Genomic DNA, 19,235 nt, shown 5'->3' with positions numbered 1-19,235 from the left:
TCAGATGATGTATAAATCTCAATTTTGGAAAAATTGACCTTTATGACTGGTTTTGTGCTCCAGGGTCACATATATCCTGTAAATATATTATATTTTCATCTATTCATATAGTTTTAAAGAGCTCTGTCATGATTTTAACTAAGCTCACATTTTCACTAAAAACAGACTGAAATGGGGAGTTTGTAATTTGTTTTATATGAACCTCTTGAACCTTTAAATATGGTGCTATTCATTTCTAAAGCTGTAAATGGTGCTGCTCATTTTTCTGTATGTTCGTAAAGGTTTCTTTTATTTTTTTGTGCCTGATCATTAAAGCACAAGGCAAAATATGGCTCAGTAAAATCAAAGCCTGTGTAGATCTACTAATGTGTGTTTTTTTTTTTTTTTTAAGTATTCATTTTTTTTGCAGCGCATGCAAGATTTAATGCCATTAATTTATGATTTTAAGTCTTTCTGCTCTGATTTAAGGCCTTTTTTGTGGAAGAGTGAATTAAGACCCACAAAAACCCTGATTATAAACTACGTTTTTGCTAAACTGCTAAAATTGAAAATTAGGAACATGCATTTTTTTTTTTTGCTGTTTGTATGAATTTAACACTGAAACTGATGACCTAAAATGAGTTTTACATATTTTGTACAAAGCTACTTAAGCTTCGTGTGAAGTGAAAGCTAATGTAAATTATGATGTAATTTTCATCTAAACAGTAGATGTGAAACTGACCAGACACAATAAAGAGCTTTGTTTTCCAGTGACAAGATATCTCATTTATTGTTTCATCACAAAACATGTTCTCTGCCAGCAACAGAACACAAGCCTTCAGAAATAAAAGAAGTAATGAACTGGGGCTGGTTAAACTTTAAAGCAAAGAAAAAAAAAAAAAAACATTTATAAAGATAAAACAATTTTACAGCATGCATGAAACATTTACAAGTTTAAAACAATGATGCCGTTCAGTCAAATGCATCAAACACAAACCTTCACAGTTCAAACCTAGTCAAATACGAAGTCTCATTCTCACTGGTGTGTCGAAGGCCATCGCTTTACCAAACCGAGGAGGACATGGGTGAAGGAAATGAACAAAGTACTGATAGATATGCCTTATCCAGATGATATTGCTTTAACGGAAACATGGGAAGTGAAATGTTCGGGGCGTGTCATGTGCTGGTGGCGGCGGTGAAGACGGGGCCCGCATGAACACCGTCTCCAGCCACCTCTCCCATCGCCTGCAGAGCCACCGTCGCTGCCATCGCCTTGGCATGCTTCTTATTGGGACTGGCCGTCTGAGGCTGATAATCACACCCGTTCACCACCACCTGATACACACACACACATATATCTGACTGACAGCAAACAACACATCTGTGCACTCAGCCCCAAATCCTTAACGTCAAAAACAATTCTTTAGCATTAACGGATCACAAAATTAAAATCATATCTCTCATATACTTTCAGTTAAGGGATGCATGATGTATTCAAGTCAGTAAGCATGTCCCAAACCTGTAACAGGAAGCATTCATAAAGCAGCTGTACAAGTTTTAATTGCTCCCTGTGGTTTTTCTCCAAAAAAAAAAAAAAAAATTAAATTAAATTATATATTATATATATATATATATATATATATATATATATATATATATATATATATATAAATTTTTTAATTTATTTTTATTTATTCTATTTATATATATATATATATAACATACATATATATATATATATATATACATATATATATAGTAAACATTATTGTAATTTATAGTTGTACTTTAAAAGGAAATTATAGTATTTATTTTACAATGCAATAATATTACAGTAGTAATATTTTAGAAATATACTAGATTTTTATGTATTTTACTAATTATTTATTTTTAATAAATATAAAAAAAATTTAATAAAATGATGACAGAGATGAACACAAATTATTTATCCTATTAGGTTTTTTTTTAATTATTACTTTAAATAATAGTTCATTTTATTTATTTAAAAATATTATTGAATAATTATTTTATTTCATCATTTAAAATTTACAGAATAATAAGAAAACATTTGAATAAAATTATTTTAAGGATACATTTAACAATAAAAATCAGACTGAAATACTGGATTATAAATCACAATAGGAACAAGTGGAAAAGTCGCCTCTGATTTCTCAGAGATTATAAACTCATTTTATTGGTACTGAAAGTTGTCTGAGTTTATTTCAAGTGTGAAAGCTCAAATTTGTACTAAATTGTTTAGCGATTAAAAAGTTTTTTTTTTTATTATTTTCTATGTAAATACACTCCCCTCCAAAATCACCACAGCCACTCTAGAATGATTAATTATGTCCAAATATTCAAGTTATATAGTGAACATTATTGTCGTTTTTCATATGGCAGAAAAACTAAATATTGCAGCTGTAGTTTCAATTATAATATTGCAATGTCTACATTCACATTCACACTACTGGTTTCACTTGAGTGTGTTGTACATCATTTTTAACGATGATATTGAAAGTAATCCCTCTTAAACTAACCTTGAAGAGGAAGTTCTTGCGGTGGTCTGGTCCGCTGTGGTGCACCATCACAAACTCCGGCTGTGGCCACTTCTTCTTATTGCACATCTCCATCAGAGCAGACACCGGATGCTTCCCTGCAGAATAAACATCACGTCAGGATTCCCGTGAACCAGCCGGAGCGGAGATGTGTTTGTTTTTGTATTTTTATAAACGGAACAGTTAATAGAACCTCAGGCAAAATCTAAAAGTCTAAAGAAACAAGTTTGAAAACAAGTGTTTTCTCTTTGATCCATCAGGCTTTTATGCCTCATATAGTGAGAATATGGAGGAAAAACTGCTCAAACTCAAACTGAGCAAAAATATGCAACTTGCTGCAGATGCTGATATTTATATAATGAAATTCATCAAATGTAAATCAATGAGATTTTTATAAAAGTACAGCAGACGCTGACATAAAATGCAAAAAAATAAAGGCTCCTCAGAAGATCAAAAATGCAAATATCAGCGCTCGCTCTATATCTGCAGTAATGTGTCTCAGTAAGATGAGATGTAAATGATCCAAACATATAATGCAAGTGATTGAGAGATGAAGAAATAAAGGCTCCTCAGAAGATGTGAGATGTTCTGGAGGCTTGTGAAGATCATTCCTCCGCTGAGGAACAGTGAAAATAAAGCTTCTGGAAACAAACGCTCCTCAAAAGATCCTGATGATCAGATTTGAGACTCTAAAACATGATTGATGGAGAATCAAGTGAAGTCCAGTAAGAGTTCATCTGGAGATATTACTGCAGTTATTCTGACCTTTACGTGATGAACATTGTTTGATCATAAACACGCGCGTCTCGTGATCAAACACTCACCTAGAAGATCCTTCATCACGACGATGTTGCCAGATTTCTGGGTTTTCTCTCCTTCTGCTACGAGGCCTGCGCGGAGCGAAACATGAGCATTAAGATCTCAGTGATGATCATATGACACGCTGATCCCGGTCTCTTCTTACCCTTGCGGTCGGTTTTGAAGTCGATGATGATGGGCTCCACCGTCCCTTCCCTGTGCTTCCCCAAACCCTCCCCCGACCTCCATCCCATCTTCCTCATCAGTAACTCCCCCATCCCGCCCGAGACCGGCGCCGCCCGCAGGAACTGGTCCTGAGTGGAACGGGACAGATCCAGACAGAGAGAAAGAGAGGCAAACCAAGAGAGACGGGAAGCAGTGAGAGAATGGCTCATTCGGTGAAGTCAGGTCACTTCAGCTGGAGCCGTTTAAATTAATATCAGATATCAGATAGAATAGCCTTCTGTTTTAACTATGTCAAGAATATGCATAATGTTTAAATGCAGAGTCCTTTATTTCTCACCTGCTGCAGGTCTAAGTGACTAAACAAGTACAAATAGAAATAAATAAACAAATACACAATACCGGCCAAAAGTTTGGAATGATTAAGATTTTGAATGTTTTTAAATAAAGTCTCTTCTTCTCACCGAGGCTTCATTTATTTGATTAAAAATGCACTAAAAACAGCAATATTTGTGAAATATTTTTACAATTTAAAACAGATGTTTTCTGAGTGAATGTATGTTAATCTGTAATTTATTTCTGTGATGTGCAGCTGTATTTTCAGCGTCATTACTCCAGTCTTCAGTGTCACGTGATCTTCAGAAATCATTCTAATATTTGCTGCTTGAGAGACATTTCTGATTATCATTGTTAAAAAGGTTTCTGCTGCTTAATATTTATGTGGAAGCACATTTATCTAAGATTACGTTTATTCAGCAAGGATGCATTAAATTGCTCAAAATAACAGTAAAGACATTTATAATGCTACAAAAGATTTACATTTCAAATAAATACTGTTCTTTTAAACTTTCTATTCATCTGTGAATCCTGAAAAATATTTATAACATTGATAATAATCAGAAATGTTTCTCGAGCAGCAAATCATCATATTATTATGATTTCTGAAGATCACGTGACACTGAAGACCGGAGTAATGATGCTGAAAATACAGCTGCGCATCACAGAAATAAATTACAGCTTAAAAGATACTTGCATAAAAAGCAGCTATTTTAAACAGCAAAAATATTTCACAATTTTCAAACAAATAAACACCGCCTTGATGAGCAGAAGAGGCTTCTTTCAAAAAACAATCCCCATCTTTTGACCGGCAGTGTCATATTTTCCATCACACATGAGTAATAAGTTGCGAGCCTTCAGCAGGGCGAAGCATGATCGCTGTCCCGAGAACAGATCTCAGGCTCTGAGTCGGTTCAGCGCAAACAAACAGGAGGACAAGGCAGAAATGCATCAGTTCACACACAAATCCACATGAATAGAAGGAAGGGTGCTGGAGGACGTACGTACCTAGGCCCCCATCACCGGCCGAGCATCTGACGTGAATAGAAGGGGCCTGACTGTGACCATGGCAAAGAGGCAGCTACAAGGACTGACCCTGCAACAAGTTTCCATACAGAGGGGTGAGAGTTCACAGGTCAAACTGTGAGCCCCCGCCCCTCGTCCATCCGTGTCCCAACCCCACCATCCCGAGCATTGAGCTTGAACCTCGCACCCACTGGATGCCAAACCCCACACATTCTTTTGACTGCAGTTAGTGCATGACCAGGCCCTTTTGACACGCCAATCACATTTGGACTAAAAACCGGGAATCAGATGCAACCTTCGGTGTTTGGACCCCGCTCTCAAGTCAAGAGTGAGCTCCAAACATATCCCAGTCGTATCTAGGCAAAGTTGGCCATTTGCGTGAGACTGCCAGAGCTGTATTTGGTTGTGTGAACGTCTGGTGTCTCTAAATAGAGACCGTGCTATTCTGCAAGCGTGTATTTACCATCACGAGTCTAAATAAAAACTGTGTCTTAATGTAAAGGTCTGCATCCAAAGCCTTCAGGATGTTGTGTACATTTAATACGGTTAACACATGAAGGCAGTGATTTTATTTTTTTAGAAACGTCTAAAAACTCTTTGAATAACTATAACAAACAACTCCCAAGTGATTTATTGCTTTAATCATATGACAGGAAACATCTATATAATAAAACACTCATTCATTTTCAATGAATAACTACACCGCTGTTCAATATTTGGGGTCAGTAACTGTTACTTTTATTAAGCAAGGATGCTTTAAATCGATCAAGATTGACAGTGGAGACATTTAGAACGTTACAAATGTGTTCTATTTTCATTTCAAGTTTTAGTCATTTTGTTACATGCTTTTAGATATTTTAATATATAACCGTATTTTTATTTAAGTTTAAGTAACTTTAGTATTTAAGTAACACTTATTTAGTTCATTTAATATTCGTTTTACATGATTTAGATACTATTATAGTATTTATGAATGTTTTGAAACGAGCCTTTATTTTTATATATTTAGTTAAGTTTTAATTTTGTTATCTGCATTTGTCATTTTTAATTTTTTTTTATATTTCTATATATCTTTATTCTATTTCAGTGCTAGAATTTTTTGTCTAGGCAATATTTAAAAAAAAAATCTATTTATATTTTATATTATTTAAATCCTATTACATTATGCATATTTTGAATGCCCTTTTATTTTATATTTTTTGTCAAATTTTAGTATCTGCTTTTGTCATTTTTATTAGTTTTTTTAATATGTCTATATTTCTTTATTCTACTTCAGTTTTAGAAATTTTTTGTCAAGGCAATATTTAAAAAAAAAATCTATTTATATTTTATATTATTTAAATCCTATTACATTATTTATGAATATTTTGAATGCCCTTTTATTTTATATTTTTTGTCAAATTTTAGTATCTGCTTTTGTCATTTTTATTAGTATTTTAATGTCTATATAACTATTTTTATTTAAATTTTAGAAATTTTACAAACTTTCAAATAAATGCAGCTCTATTCCACTTTCTATACATCAAAGAATAAAATGTAAAAAAACGTAAAATGTATCACAAATGTTTCAACAAAAATATAAAAGCTGTTTTCAACATTGATAATCAGAAATGTTTCTTGAGCAGCAAATCAGTATATTATTATGATTTCTGAAGATCATGTGACACTGAAGACTGGAGTAATGATGCTGAAAATACAGCTTTGATCTCAGAAATAAATTACATTTTACTGTAGATTCACATAAAAACAGCTATTTGAAATTTAAATAATATTTCACAATTGTTACTGTATTTTTGATCAAATAAATGCAGCCTCTGTGAGCAGAAACACCTCTTTTTTAATCTCACTGACCCCATATTTGTAAACAATAGTGTCAAGATTAATACATATCATGAATCTAACTGTAGGCTGTAAACGTGTGGTCACAGGTGTGCTCATCCAATCAGATTTCGGCTCCTGATGCGCATGTCTCTCCTCATTGGTCAATCAGAGGAGGGGGCAGAGAGAGACATCCTCTTCCGTCCTCCCCTCTCTCAAAAGACACTTTTAGAGGAGTACTGTGGGTTGCGTTGCCCATCCATCATTGCATCTGCCACGACAGAATTTCAGATTTAACACATCTGTGTGACCGTGCACAAGTGGTGTACCTGTTCAACCGCTCCCGCGCCCAACGGTTTCATCAGAGAGACTCAAAACATGCCGATCAGGTCTAATATTTGCACTTTTATTTGCCGTTTTATTTCTTTCAGCTGACGTCAGTAAAACAAGTCTATTTCCAAGGACACCCTGACGTCATCTTCAGTGCAAAATCGAAATGAAAAGCGCTCTGATCGACGACTCGGAAGGGTACACCAATTGGCAAAGCAATCACAGATGACAATTCTTATGTTTATGACTTTATAAGAGTGCATGATGGGTGTTTTGAGCGTTTCAGGGTCGGTTTCACCCTCCGTGTGTGACGTGAGCGTATGTCAGAAGAGTGCAATTCTCAATTAAGCACAAGAAGTCAAAAGGGTCTGACTGTACTATGCCAACTTGCATGAGGAAATGACGTCTACTTTGATTCTTGGGAATTTAACACACAAATATGATGCAAAACACAAACCGTCAAGCACAATATATGTCCAACATCGTAGTAGGAGTGGTGCCGTCGATTTGCTGTACCTTCTTAATCCAGGCCTGCGGGCCGCTGTTGGAGAGCTCATCGGACGAGAGCACTTGAGCGCCGGTGGAGCCTGTGAAGAGGCCGGGGATCGTGTTGGACTGGGCCCATGCATCAACCTGTGAACCACAAGTAATAAATACAAAACCACAATTCTCAAAGTCTCCAGCCCAGGCTGAAGTTGAGCAGTTCACATGGAGAGCTTTGAAAATTGTGCCAATGTGTTATACGTGACCCTGGAGCACAAAACCAGGCATAAGGGACAATTCTTCAAAATTATGATTTATGCATCATCTGAAAGCTGAATATATATAGCTTTTCATTGATGTCTGGTTTGTGAGGAGGACAATATTTGAAAATCTGGAATCTGAGGGTGCAAAAAAATCTAAATATTGAGAAAAAAATTTTTCAAGTTGTTCAGATGCAGTTCTTAGCAATGCATATTACTAATCAAAAATTAAGTTTTGATATATTTATAGTAGCAAATATCCTAAAGATTTTTGGCATTAAAGAAAAATGTATAATTTGACCCATACAACGTATTTTTAGTTATTGCTATAAATATACCCGTGTATATAAATATGACTGCTTTTGTGCCCAGAGTCACATTTTAGTATTATTCATATACTTTAGCATTTATTAATATTTTTTAAATGAGGTTTAAGTTTTATATTGTCCATTTTCATATCAGGTTTTAGTAATTTTGGGATTGTGCTTTTGCTATTAGTTTTTGTCTATATATATATAATATATATATAATATATATATATATATATATATATATATATATATATATATATATATATATATATATATATAGATATCTATATATATATATATATATATTCTATAGGAATTTATTATTATTTATTATTTTAGTCATTTTACTATGACAACACTTATTTAGTTCATCTAATATTTGTTTAATATTCTAATATTACACTATTATGATTTTCATGAATATTTTTGAATGCCTTTATTTTTTATTTTTTTTTCAGTTTTCATTTTAATCTTAGGTGGAGTTTTAGTTTATATGCTTTTGTCATTTTTATTCGTTTTTTTTTTTTTTTTTTACATTTCTACATATTTCTTTATTTAGATTTCAGTTTTAGTAATTTTTATAAGCTAAATCAATCATATTTAATTTAATCAAGGCAACATTTCTAATATTTAATATAAGGTTTTCATCTAATATTTAAATTTTATATCATTTAAATATTACATTTATGAAAATTTTGTAAAAGCCTTTATTTTTATATTTTCTGATTCATATTTTAGTACAAAATTTGTCAATTATATAACACACGAGCTTCTCAAACCAGTGTCCTTGAGAGGAAACGTACTTGCTCCTGAGCCCGATTTAGCATACACATGGCATTGATGTCGAAAGGGTTTTCCGCCAGTCTCTTCTGAGCGACCGCTCTCTCACTGACGGCCAAAGTGATGTCCACCGGCTGGAAACCAAAGACAAGAGCTCGGACAAGCTGAACCAAATCCTCATCTGAGATTTGAGAAGCTGAACACTTACCTGAGAAGGCGCTTCAGGAAAGACACTATCACTGTCCTTGCTGGTCTCCTCAGGCCCAGAAGAACTCGATGCAGATGGCTTTTCTATTTTCTTTTCGACCGGCACCCACTCTCCATACGCACCATCGGCCTCCTTCTTCCTGTGCTGGGAGCCGGAGGACACCGGGAACTCCTTAGCGAAGACCGCTTCGGTTCGGACGGACGGCTTTATGGAGGTGTTCTGAAGGAAAAGAGGCATATGGGACACAGCAATAATAAATCACGTACAATACATTTAACAGTGTTATTAAAATATTAGATTAACTTAGACGAGCATTAAGAAGCTGTATATAAAATAAATAAATAAATAAATCAAATATCCAATATCAACCAATACTGATAAATCACTACAACTGAATTCAGGCATCACAGCATTATAATATACAGAATGCAGAAATATTCATTTTATAATCTGCTGGTGTTATTAGAGTTTTTAAAGAATTATTTTGTATGAGCATCAGATGATGCAAAGGAATTCTAAATGCAAGCATAATTAAAAATATCCAATATCGACCAATGAAAATAGATTTGTAAAAATCTGAGATAAAATTCATGTTTAATCGGAACCATTCAAATTCTATATCCTTTTGTCTAAACAAATAAAAATAAAAACTACCAAAAAAAAAAAAAAAAAAAAAAAAAAAAATCAAATAAACATAAAAGCTCTCTCATAATTTGACAAAATTCTGTCTACAGAAATATATTAAAATTCTATACTATTTTGTCTAAATAAAAGATAAAAGAAACAAAATGCAAATGCAATTTTTTGTGTTTTTTTTTTTTTTTTTGTAAATTTTTGGTGAAACTGATTTTTTTAAAAATGCTACAAGTTAATTTAGGCATCACAGCACATATAATTTGCAGTATAAAAAATAGATATAATAGGGTTAAACTATCAAGCTGCATAATTCAATGCAAAATTCATGTTTATAACATAAACAGCTTATGCCAAGATGTAACAGGATTAAAGCTAACCCCTAAACTCGAGTATGAAGGACAGTAACAGTTTTGAAGCAAAACGTCGAGACTTACACCGAGACTGAACGCGATGCCTTTATTCTCCTTGAGGGAAGCTCCGACTAGCCTTTCATCGTCCTCATCGTCCGACACGTGTGGTTTTGCGATGGCCATCTCTTCCTTGCTCTCGGCGATCTTCTTGCATCTCTGAAGGATTAAATAAAGCATGGATTCAATGCAGATCAAGAAACACTAAAGTGCGGGGACACGCACAAGCCTTACCTCGGTCAGCTCTTTAATGCTGAAGCTGTTCGCCTGCTTCGTGACTTTCTTTTTGGCTTCTTCGATACTGGCGAGGTTGGGTGTGGCGGAGGACGGCGGCTTGTTGACGATTGTCGGTAACGGGGCCAGCTGTGGCAAGGAAGCCAGAGCACCCATGCTGGACAAAGCAGCGGTCATGGTGGCGGCGGTCATACTAGCCATAGCAGCGTTCATCGTCATGCTTGACATCACTGGCAACTGTAAAGACAAGGATGTGGGATTTGGGGTTTGCAAGGGCATCTGAAGAACCGATCTGGGCCTGAGACTCTCTGGGATCGGCACGCCGGCCTTGGCACACATAGCCGCAGCATTAGCCTTCGCTATTTCCAGCAACTGCTCCTTATCTGAGAAAAAAGAGATTAAGAGAAGACCAATGCAAGATACAGTACTGTGCAAAAGATGGAATAATTAAGTTTTTTTTATGTTTTTGAAAGAAGTTTTTTCTGCTCACCAAGGCTGCTTTTATTTGATCAAAAATGCAGTACAAATTATTAAATATTATTACAATTTAAATAAACTTTTTTTCTATGTGAATATATAGTAAAACGTAATTTATTCTTGCCAGTTTTCAGCATCATTAATCCAGTCTTCAGTGTCACATGATCCTTCATAAATCATATTTTTCAGGATTTTTTTTTCAATGAATAGAAAGTTTAAAACAACAGCATTTATTTGGAATAGAAATATTTTATAAATGTATTTACTTTCACTTTTAATCAATTCAATGCATCCTAAGTTAATGCAATTAAAGTGTTAATTTTATTATTTTTTTAATTTTAACTTGTCTGTTTTTTTATTAAGCAGCAAAACATTCATAATAATGTTTTCAACACTGAAAATAAGAAACGCTTTAAGAGCTGAAAATCTTTACTTTTTTTATGAAAGAAATACATACTTTTATTCAGCAAGGATGCATTAAATTGATCAAAAGTGACAGTAAAGACATTTAAATGTTAAAAAATAATCCTGAAAAATAAAATAAAATGTATGATGGTTTTCACAAAAAATACTCGGCAGCACAACTGTTTTCAACATTGATAATAATCAGAAATGTTTCTTGAGCAGCAAATTAGCATATTAGAATGATTTCTGAAGATCATGTGACACTGAAGACTGGAGTAATGATGCTGAAAATACAGCTGCGCATCACAGAAATAAATTACATTTTACTAAATATGTGTCCCTGCAGCACAAAAGCAGTCTTAAGTCGCTGGGGTATATTTGTAGCAATAGACAACAATACACTGTATGGGTCAAAATTATTGATTTTTCTTTTAAGCCAAAAATCATTAGGATATTAAGTAAAGATCATGTTCCATGAAGATATTCTGTAAATATCCTACTGTAAATATATCAAAACTTAATTTTTGATTAGTAATATGCATTGCTAAGAATTCATTTGAACAACTTTAAAGATGATTTTCTCAATATTTAGATTTTTTTGCACCCTCAGATTCCAGATTTACAAATAGTTGTATCTCAGACAAATATTATCCTCCTAACAAACCACACATCAATGGAAAGATTATTTATTCATCTTTCAGATGATGCACCCAGGGTCACATATTCCCATAGAAAACAATGGTGAATATTTCACAATCTTAATGTTTTTACTGATTGGTGAGCAGAAGAGAAATCTTTCTAAAAACACATATAATAATTCCAAACTTTTGACCTGCAGTGTAAAAGCAAAGAAAAGACTATCGATAGTTTACTCACCAAGTTCTGTAAGACGTGGCGGCGTCTTGCTGGTGCTTCGTCGAGTCCCGGACGCTGATCTTTTCTTCTCCTCTCCGGAGGGATGAGGGAACGGAGATCGGACTGGGTTCCCGTTTCGCATCGGTCCCGCTGGTTCAGCGCGCGGCTTCCGAAACCTCTCCTCCCAGCGCGAGCCGGATCGGGATTCCTCTATCGAAATCGCTTTCGCGCGAGCGGCGACCCTCTTCCTCGACTTCGACCGTCTGCTTCTGTCCGGGGGTCCGAGACTTCCTCCGACGGGTCCGACCGCGCGAGCGATCGATCTCGACTTTCTTCTTCTTCTTAGGCGAGACCGAAGACTTCGAGCGCTTGCTTCTCGTCCGGACTTGTGCGATTTCCTCCCTCAGGGGGCGAGCGAGGACTGAACAGCGCGAAGGCGACCTGGATTTTTCTCTTCTTCGCTGGCGGACTTTGATCTGGACCGCACAAGGTCGACGGCCGCTCTGGATATTCTGTGACTGGGATTTGGACGGCGATGTCTCGCTTGAAGTCAAAAGTTGGGTGCGGCGCTGGTTTGCTTTCTTCTCGGGGTTGGCGGCACTCTGGGAATCTTCTGGCGCAGCGGTGGAGGACGTCGAAGGTTCTTCGGACACATCGGTCACTTCCGAAGGCACCTCTGGTGTAATGCACTTTTGGGAAGACTTGGTCTCAGGCAAGAAGGGAACCGGTCGCCAAGATCCTTTAAAGCCCGGATTCGAGATGTTGGACGGCGTTTCAGAGTTTGCAGCCAACTGTCGGCGCCCCTGACTTTCTCTATTCTCAGTTGTGTCTTGAGACACATCTGTTTGCATTTTCAGAACTTTTACTTTCGTCCACTGGCTTCCGACTCAGTTTCCCAGTTTCAAATCAGACTTCAGAAAGGACCTGCTTCGAGACTTACTCCCGGCGGACTCGGGGGAACGGCGTCCACAGTGTACCCCCCAATTCGCCGTGGCATCGAGCGGGACGGGACCTAGATTTTCGACGTAGACCTTCTGTTCCTCCTTAAGATCACGACGGACACCTCGATCTGGTCCGCCCTGGATCTTGAGCGCTTGCCTCTAGCCTGACGCAGAATGTCGAGATCAGGACAGCGAGTCTTAGACCTCGATCTACTTCTCTCTGACTCCGTTGGTGAGAGTCTCTTTTTGGAGCTATTTCTAGACTTGGATTTGGCGTTGTCGTTTTTCGGGGACCTCGATCTGCGTTCTGACTTCCGTCGGGGTGATCTAGATCTGGATCGTCGTCCTCTGGAGCCTCCTTAACTTTTCGATGTCCTGCTAGAAAAAACTCTATTTTCTTTTTTCTCTTTTTTCTCTTCCTCTCCCTCGGGCCTTTTGATGTGCCGTGCTCCGTGGACCCGAGAATTCTCAATCTTGGGGAATAATGTCAGCAACTCCGCGAGGCTTCGGCCAACAGCACACGAGTCTTTTGAGCTCGGGGCTTCGAAGACCGAGCTGCTGAAGACGGCTTCGTATTTTCACTCGGTGCTTTCGACTCGGACTCGGACTCGGAAGCAGACGCCGAAGAGCTTTCGGATCGGAAGAGCCCAGGTCTTTGAACTTTGTCTGCATCTTTGCTTTTTTTCTTCTTTTTTCTTTCTTTTTCTTCTCTTTCCACTTTAAACAACCCACACACGTGGGAACAAAAAACAGCAAAACGTAAGAAAACGAAAGGAACATTGGAGTTAATTCTCGCAGTGGGTCAGAATTTAATTTTAATTTTTGGACAAAGTGGGACGTTAAAATCATCTGTGTGTACGCTAACGTATTTGTTCATTTGTAATCGCCCCTTTCTTGAGTCTCTTTGTCGGACTGTGGTGTCTGAGGAACTGCTGTCTTTTTTTTTTTTTTTTTTTCCCCACCCTTCTCTGCGTTTCTTTTTGTTCGTTTCTTTTTGCTTTTGTGTTTTTTTTTGCTTTGTGAGTTTTTTGTGCTTCTTTACTCTTCCTGTGTTTGGTGCTGGATGTCCTCTCTTATCGTGTGCTATCTCGGAGGTCAGAGTCGCGTTGTAGACTTTATCTGACCGTGCCAGAAGGAACATCACACACTATTGGTCACAAACGGACAGGACACTCGTGTCAGCCATCGAAGCATTCCAGTGTGACAGAAGAATCGGTGAGTAACTGCTTGGCCAGAGACCCTGCGCTCATTGTGTTCCTCCTTCAGTCCGTCTTCTCTGTTCTCCGTCACCAGGCTCAGCACTGTGGCGTCATCTGGCACACTGCATCAAAAGCATTGTATTATTCACTTTTTAAACATGATTTTGTGAATTAATATCGTGTGTCTGGGCATCTATAAAATGTACAAGTGATCTTTGAAAAACAAAAAAAAAACGTACACGCCTTTCGAGTAACATGTAACTGACAACATACACCTGTAAGGCACTAATATAGCATATATTAGTATAGTATTGCCATCTTTTCCTCACTGTACTGTACTGTACTGTAGTGTAGATGTACTGTAAGTACAATACTTTGCAGCATATTTCTGCATAGCAACGCAAACATTAAGAGCAAACGCTATATATATATAGATATACCTATATATATATATATATATATATATATATATATATAATATATATATAATCCAGTCACGACATAATTCAACTTTAGTATGTTAAGACGCGTTTGTTTGTATTTGTATTTACATGATCATTTAGCGCTAATGTTTGGCTACCGTTAGCCGGCTTAGAACAAAAACCAAGTAACCGTTACGCTGCGAATAATCGTTACGGTACAACGCGAGGCACTGGCAAAAGATCGGGGAGTTTTACTGTGTTTCTTGAGTCTCATCTTCGATTTCTTTAATCTTATTCATTACGAAAATCCCTGAAAATATGCTACGATATTGGTTCGCCATCACGTAGTTAAGAGTGTTGTGGGGTTCGCCAGATCCCAGAAGGCCTCAGCCAGATTCTTCTTCCGGTCACCGCAGCGGGCCAAAATTACGGGCGCGAAACGGCGTGCACGGCGGCCACAATCCGAAATGTGAAGAATGGTATTGTATTGTACATTTAAAACGATTATAACAATATAACTTTGGGTTTTTGTTTCTATTAAACATTAATTTAATACCAGATATACTCGAGGATCGACATCAAAGTAATCTTGACAAAGATAATAATAATGATGAAAAACTATTATTATTTATAATAAATCAATGTGGAATATATTTTTCTCTTATACGTAGTGACAAGTTACCCCAGTTTTGATCTTCGATTATCCCTCTTAAGCTGATATTGTTTTGATATGGCCAAAAAGTAAGATTAAATTCTGGTAAATCATAATCGGGTAAACTTAACTTGCTTCAGTCCAGCTTTTTTTTCTTTTTTCTTTTTTTTTTTTCTTCTTCTTCAGTAAGTGTTCATTTTTGTAATATAACTTAGAATGGAACAATTAGTATTAAAATTTAACTCATAAAATCAGTAAAAAATTTGACAGCAAAAAGACACGTGAAACACTAGTTGAAAGGTGATGTTTGTACAAATTAATATATATCTAAAAAATAAACTTTTTCACTTGATGATGAAAAGTCATAAAACTACAGGCCAGTGTGAACCCACGGAAGCAGGTACTAGATTGTGTGCAACAGAGTTTTTCAGTAAAGTTTTGATAATGTTGATCATTTTAAAGGCTCACTTAGAAGCTTCATATTAGATATGATCATAGTACGAGCGCTGTAATATGTGAGGGTTCACGCAGCTTAGACTAACCTACGTATCTTGGTACAGCCATTGGCAAATTAGAACAGCTTTTGATCATCATGTGATTGTTTCTCATGTCTGAGACAAGTGCATGACAATGCGCGGTAGGGTCAGCTGCGCGCCCGTCAAGCAGTGATTCTACCGTTACGCAAGAGGTATTCCCAGTAGGAAGAAGAACGAGCTGGAACAGTTTGAACCGTTGGATGTCTTATCTGCGGGCTGCATAGCAAACAGTTGTGTCTTATCCCCCACACAACTCTAAGACAGCCAAAAAAAAAAGGGAGTACAGTTATGCGCCAAAAAAATATTGGACCACACTTGGTAAATAGGATCAGACTTGTAAGGCTGGCGAACAATTCCATCTGCATTGTTAATCCTATATGATCTTGTTATTTTAACATTCAGAAATACTCACAGAAATCTGATAATACGCATTTAAACTGGGTCATTTGATATAAGATTTTCAAAATTAGGGGGAAATCTCAGTATGAAAATTAATGTTTTTCTCAAATACACATCTGCGACACAATTATTGGCACCCCCCTAGAAATTCTTATTGGAGTAAAATAATCTCTGAAGTCATATTCCCATTCTATTCACAATTTTTTTGAGCCACTCCAAGGGTGATTATGAAACATGCCCCTTATCGATCATTAGGCTTCCCTGTTTCACAGGAAATATAAATCTGAGTGCTTGAAAACAAAGCCAAATTCCCTTCATCATCCATCACCATGATGAAAAACCAAAGAATATATTTCTGAGTGCAGGTGCCCGAAGCACCTATTGGCTTGCGCCAAACTTCCCCCCATTCCCATTCCAGCCAACAGGGCAATAATTAAACCGAATTCCACGCCACACAGAAAATGTTATTATAAATCTGCCTGCCGAACGAGGACGTGTGTACTATATCGTCCTATCTGCACGGGTGAGGAGGAGAGCGTTTGAGTGGCTAACAGGACTCTGAGTGGCATAAGACTCTCCCCGGCGTCACAGCTGGAGACATTGCCCGGAAAAATAGTTTGAGTCCTCTGGCCGTCCACGAACCCTTTTTTTTTTTTCCACAAATGTCAAACCAGCACCTACATCAACACATGCTGTTTGCGGAGGTGTTTCAAGAAAAATTCTCCTTCGCCTTCCCCCCTCAAAAACAACCCCTCCCTGCAATTCCGTTATCAGACACTCCTGGAACTTCAAATGGTGCCTGGCTTCTATGGTCCGACTCCCCTCCCCCCTTTTGCTTTTTAGCCCGCAAACACTCCACGTATTGGTTTGGTGAACACAGCCCCGCCGCTTAAAAAGTATACCCATGTGCTCCCCCTGAAAGTATACCTGCTGTATCGTTTGCTGTTGTGGCGCCTATACCTGGACATCTTGTTTTAGCCTACTGTGGTCATCATGGATTCTATCAAATACCAACAGATAAAACCCCTCAGTAAGTTTGATCTGACTACTTATAATGGGTCCCTGTTTAGGATCTTCCCCCCGTACAATCAACCCAAACTCAAACCTCAAAAACAACACAGAAATGGGGTCACGAGTCTCAAAACCACGCTTCTGCCTCCAGCCAGTTCCAGTCCTCTGCCCCTGAAACCCTACCAGAAACTGCCGAGGATGGTGCTGAATCCTTCGGCGAAGAAGTCTGAGCACCCCCCCTTTGAGCGTGGGCTCCTCCTCCCTAGGCTGTTCTGGAGTCTCTCTGGCGTGACCGGTCCTGGTCTCTGTTCTCTTGTTCAGGTGTTCTCCCCCCTCATCAGGCCTTTAGGACGAACATTTAACTCTGTCTAACAGATGGGTCTGCCAACCTGGAGGTTTTTTCGTTGTTTCCCCTACGCTTGAACTAACAAGGGGATGACCCTTACGTGTGACCAAGGTGTGGCTTCAGAGAAAAAACATTTAGTTTTCTTAATGATAATTTCCCCCCATTGTTAAATTTCGTATTATCCAATGAAAGCGTTAGATTTTTGAGTTTTTTTTTTTTAATATAAAAGATCAAAAGGATTAACCAATGCCGATTAATTTTCACAGCCTTCTTTGATCATATTTGACCAAGGTGTGCAGATATTTTTCGGCCATGACTGATATGTCTCATCCAGCCCCGTCACTAAAACGTAAAAAAACATGTTAACAAAAGACCAAAAATATGATTCTTGCGTAATTGCCCATCTTATTTTGTTTTTTACAGATATAACTTGCTGCAGGTCATTCCAAACTATCGCATGACCACTTTTTATTGCATTGATGAAACCTGCTGAATTACAACAGTACAGTCAACTAGATGTTCTGAGCATGAGTCTTCATGCAGTCATAGGGCGTACGAACACAGCCAAAACGTTTTGTCCACCAGGCAAGCTCATCTGGGGAAAAAAATGCACCAAAAAAAATCAGTATTTCCTGCATGCGTGCAAGGCCATTTTTTAATAATAGCACACAAAGTTCAAACATGTTCCAAATGATGATGACAATGAATAGTTATGCTACTTAATGGTGTCATATTAGCCCAACAAGGAACGATAACGTCCATTGCATAAGGAAAAGCTCACCAATTCTAAAACACGGCTGACTTTGCTAACGTTATTAAGCCGCTTTACTGTTTGCGTCTATACAATTGTCATGCATACTGAGCATCTGCAGGGTGTGCGGCTGGGCTAACTTCAGGCTTGTCTGCAACTCAAATCCGGACTGGAAGAACACACCAGTATTGTAAAGATAGTTCACACAAACAATGACATTTTTTTAAGCTTCCTTCTCTAGCATTGAAAGTTCTGAGCTTAAAAAAATGGTAAGATAAATGGCACTCTTAAAAGATAAGGTGGACCCGCAACAGCTCTTACCAGCTGACCAGTTACATAAAAAAAACATTCAAGTCTTAGAACATGGCTGATATCACGGTTCGAAGGCACTCACATGGCGCTGCGTTCCTCTGGAGCTCTGTTAGAGATTTCCAGCCGTTGTCCAGTTCTGGGATCCACCAGAGTGGCGCAAGAGAATTCTGGGTATCCCTTCCCTCATCTCATCAGTGGAGGGATTGTAGACTGTGGAGAGAAACAAAAAAAACCCTAGTTAAATATGCCCAAAAGGGCTACTAGGTGCACGGATATTTAAAAAAAATGACTTTAGCAGACATTACAGCCGGGAAACTCTTCTGTTCCATTTCGCTACCTTCGTGTGCTTGAGCATCCCAGTGTCCATGGGCCCTCAGGAAGCGTCTGGAAGGGTTCTGTTCCCTTGCCTTCTTCTCAATAGCTGCTGGATTGTAGACTGTGGATGAAAATAACACCTCTATTAAAGGTATCCAAAAAATTCTATTCAATGTCATTGTTATACTTGATTTCTCTTAAGAACAGCTTGAGTGTTTTTCCATGCAGTTTGCATGTTCATGCTTGACATTATATATAATACGTAGGGGT

General features: G+C 37.5%; 1 protein-coding gene across 1 annotated transcript; it reads right to left on the bottom strand.

Moving 5' to 3' along the window:
• Positions 1 to 742: 742 nt before the first annotated feature.
• On the bottom strand, positions 743 to 12,223 carry LOC109053131 (protein SON-like). The gene is made up of 10 exons (XM_042715992.1): positions 12,103 to 12,223; positions 10,345 to 10,727; positions 10,138 to 10,269; positions 9,068 to 9,286; positions 8,883 to 8,993; positions 7,542 to 7,658; positions 3,499 to 3,646; positions 3,359 to 3,424; positions 2,517 to 2,632; positions 743 to 1,314 (listed from the first exon to the last, which is right to left on the bottom strand). The coding sequence occupies exons 1-10, from the start codon at positions 12,221 to 12,223 to the stop codon at positions 1,156 to 1,158; spliced, it is 1,572 nt and encodes a 523-aa protein (XP_042571926.1). The 3' UTR covers positions 743 to 1,155.
• Positions 12,224 to 19,235: the final 7,012 nt, after the last annotated feature.

The sequence above is a fragment of the Cyprinus carpio genome, chromosome B1 (genome assembly GCF_018340385.1).
Source record: "Cyprinus carpio isolate SPL01 chromosome B1, ASM1834038v1, whole genome shotgun sequence".
NCBI classification, from domain to species: Eukaryota; Metazoa; Chordata; class Actinopteri; order Cypriniformes; family Cyprinidae; genus Cyprinus; species Cyprinus carpio.
Note: the sequence above shows the minus strand (reverse complement) of the source record. Positions and strands in the feature narration are given on the sequence as shown.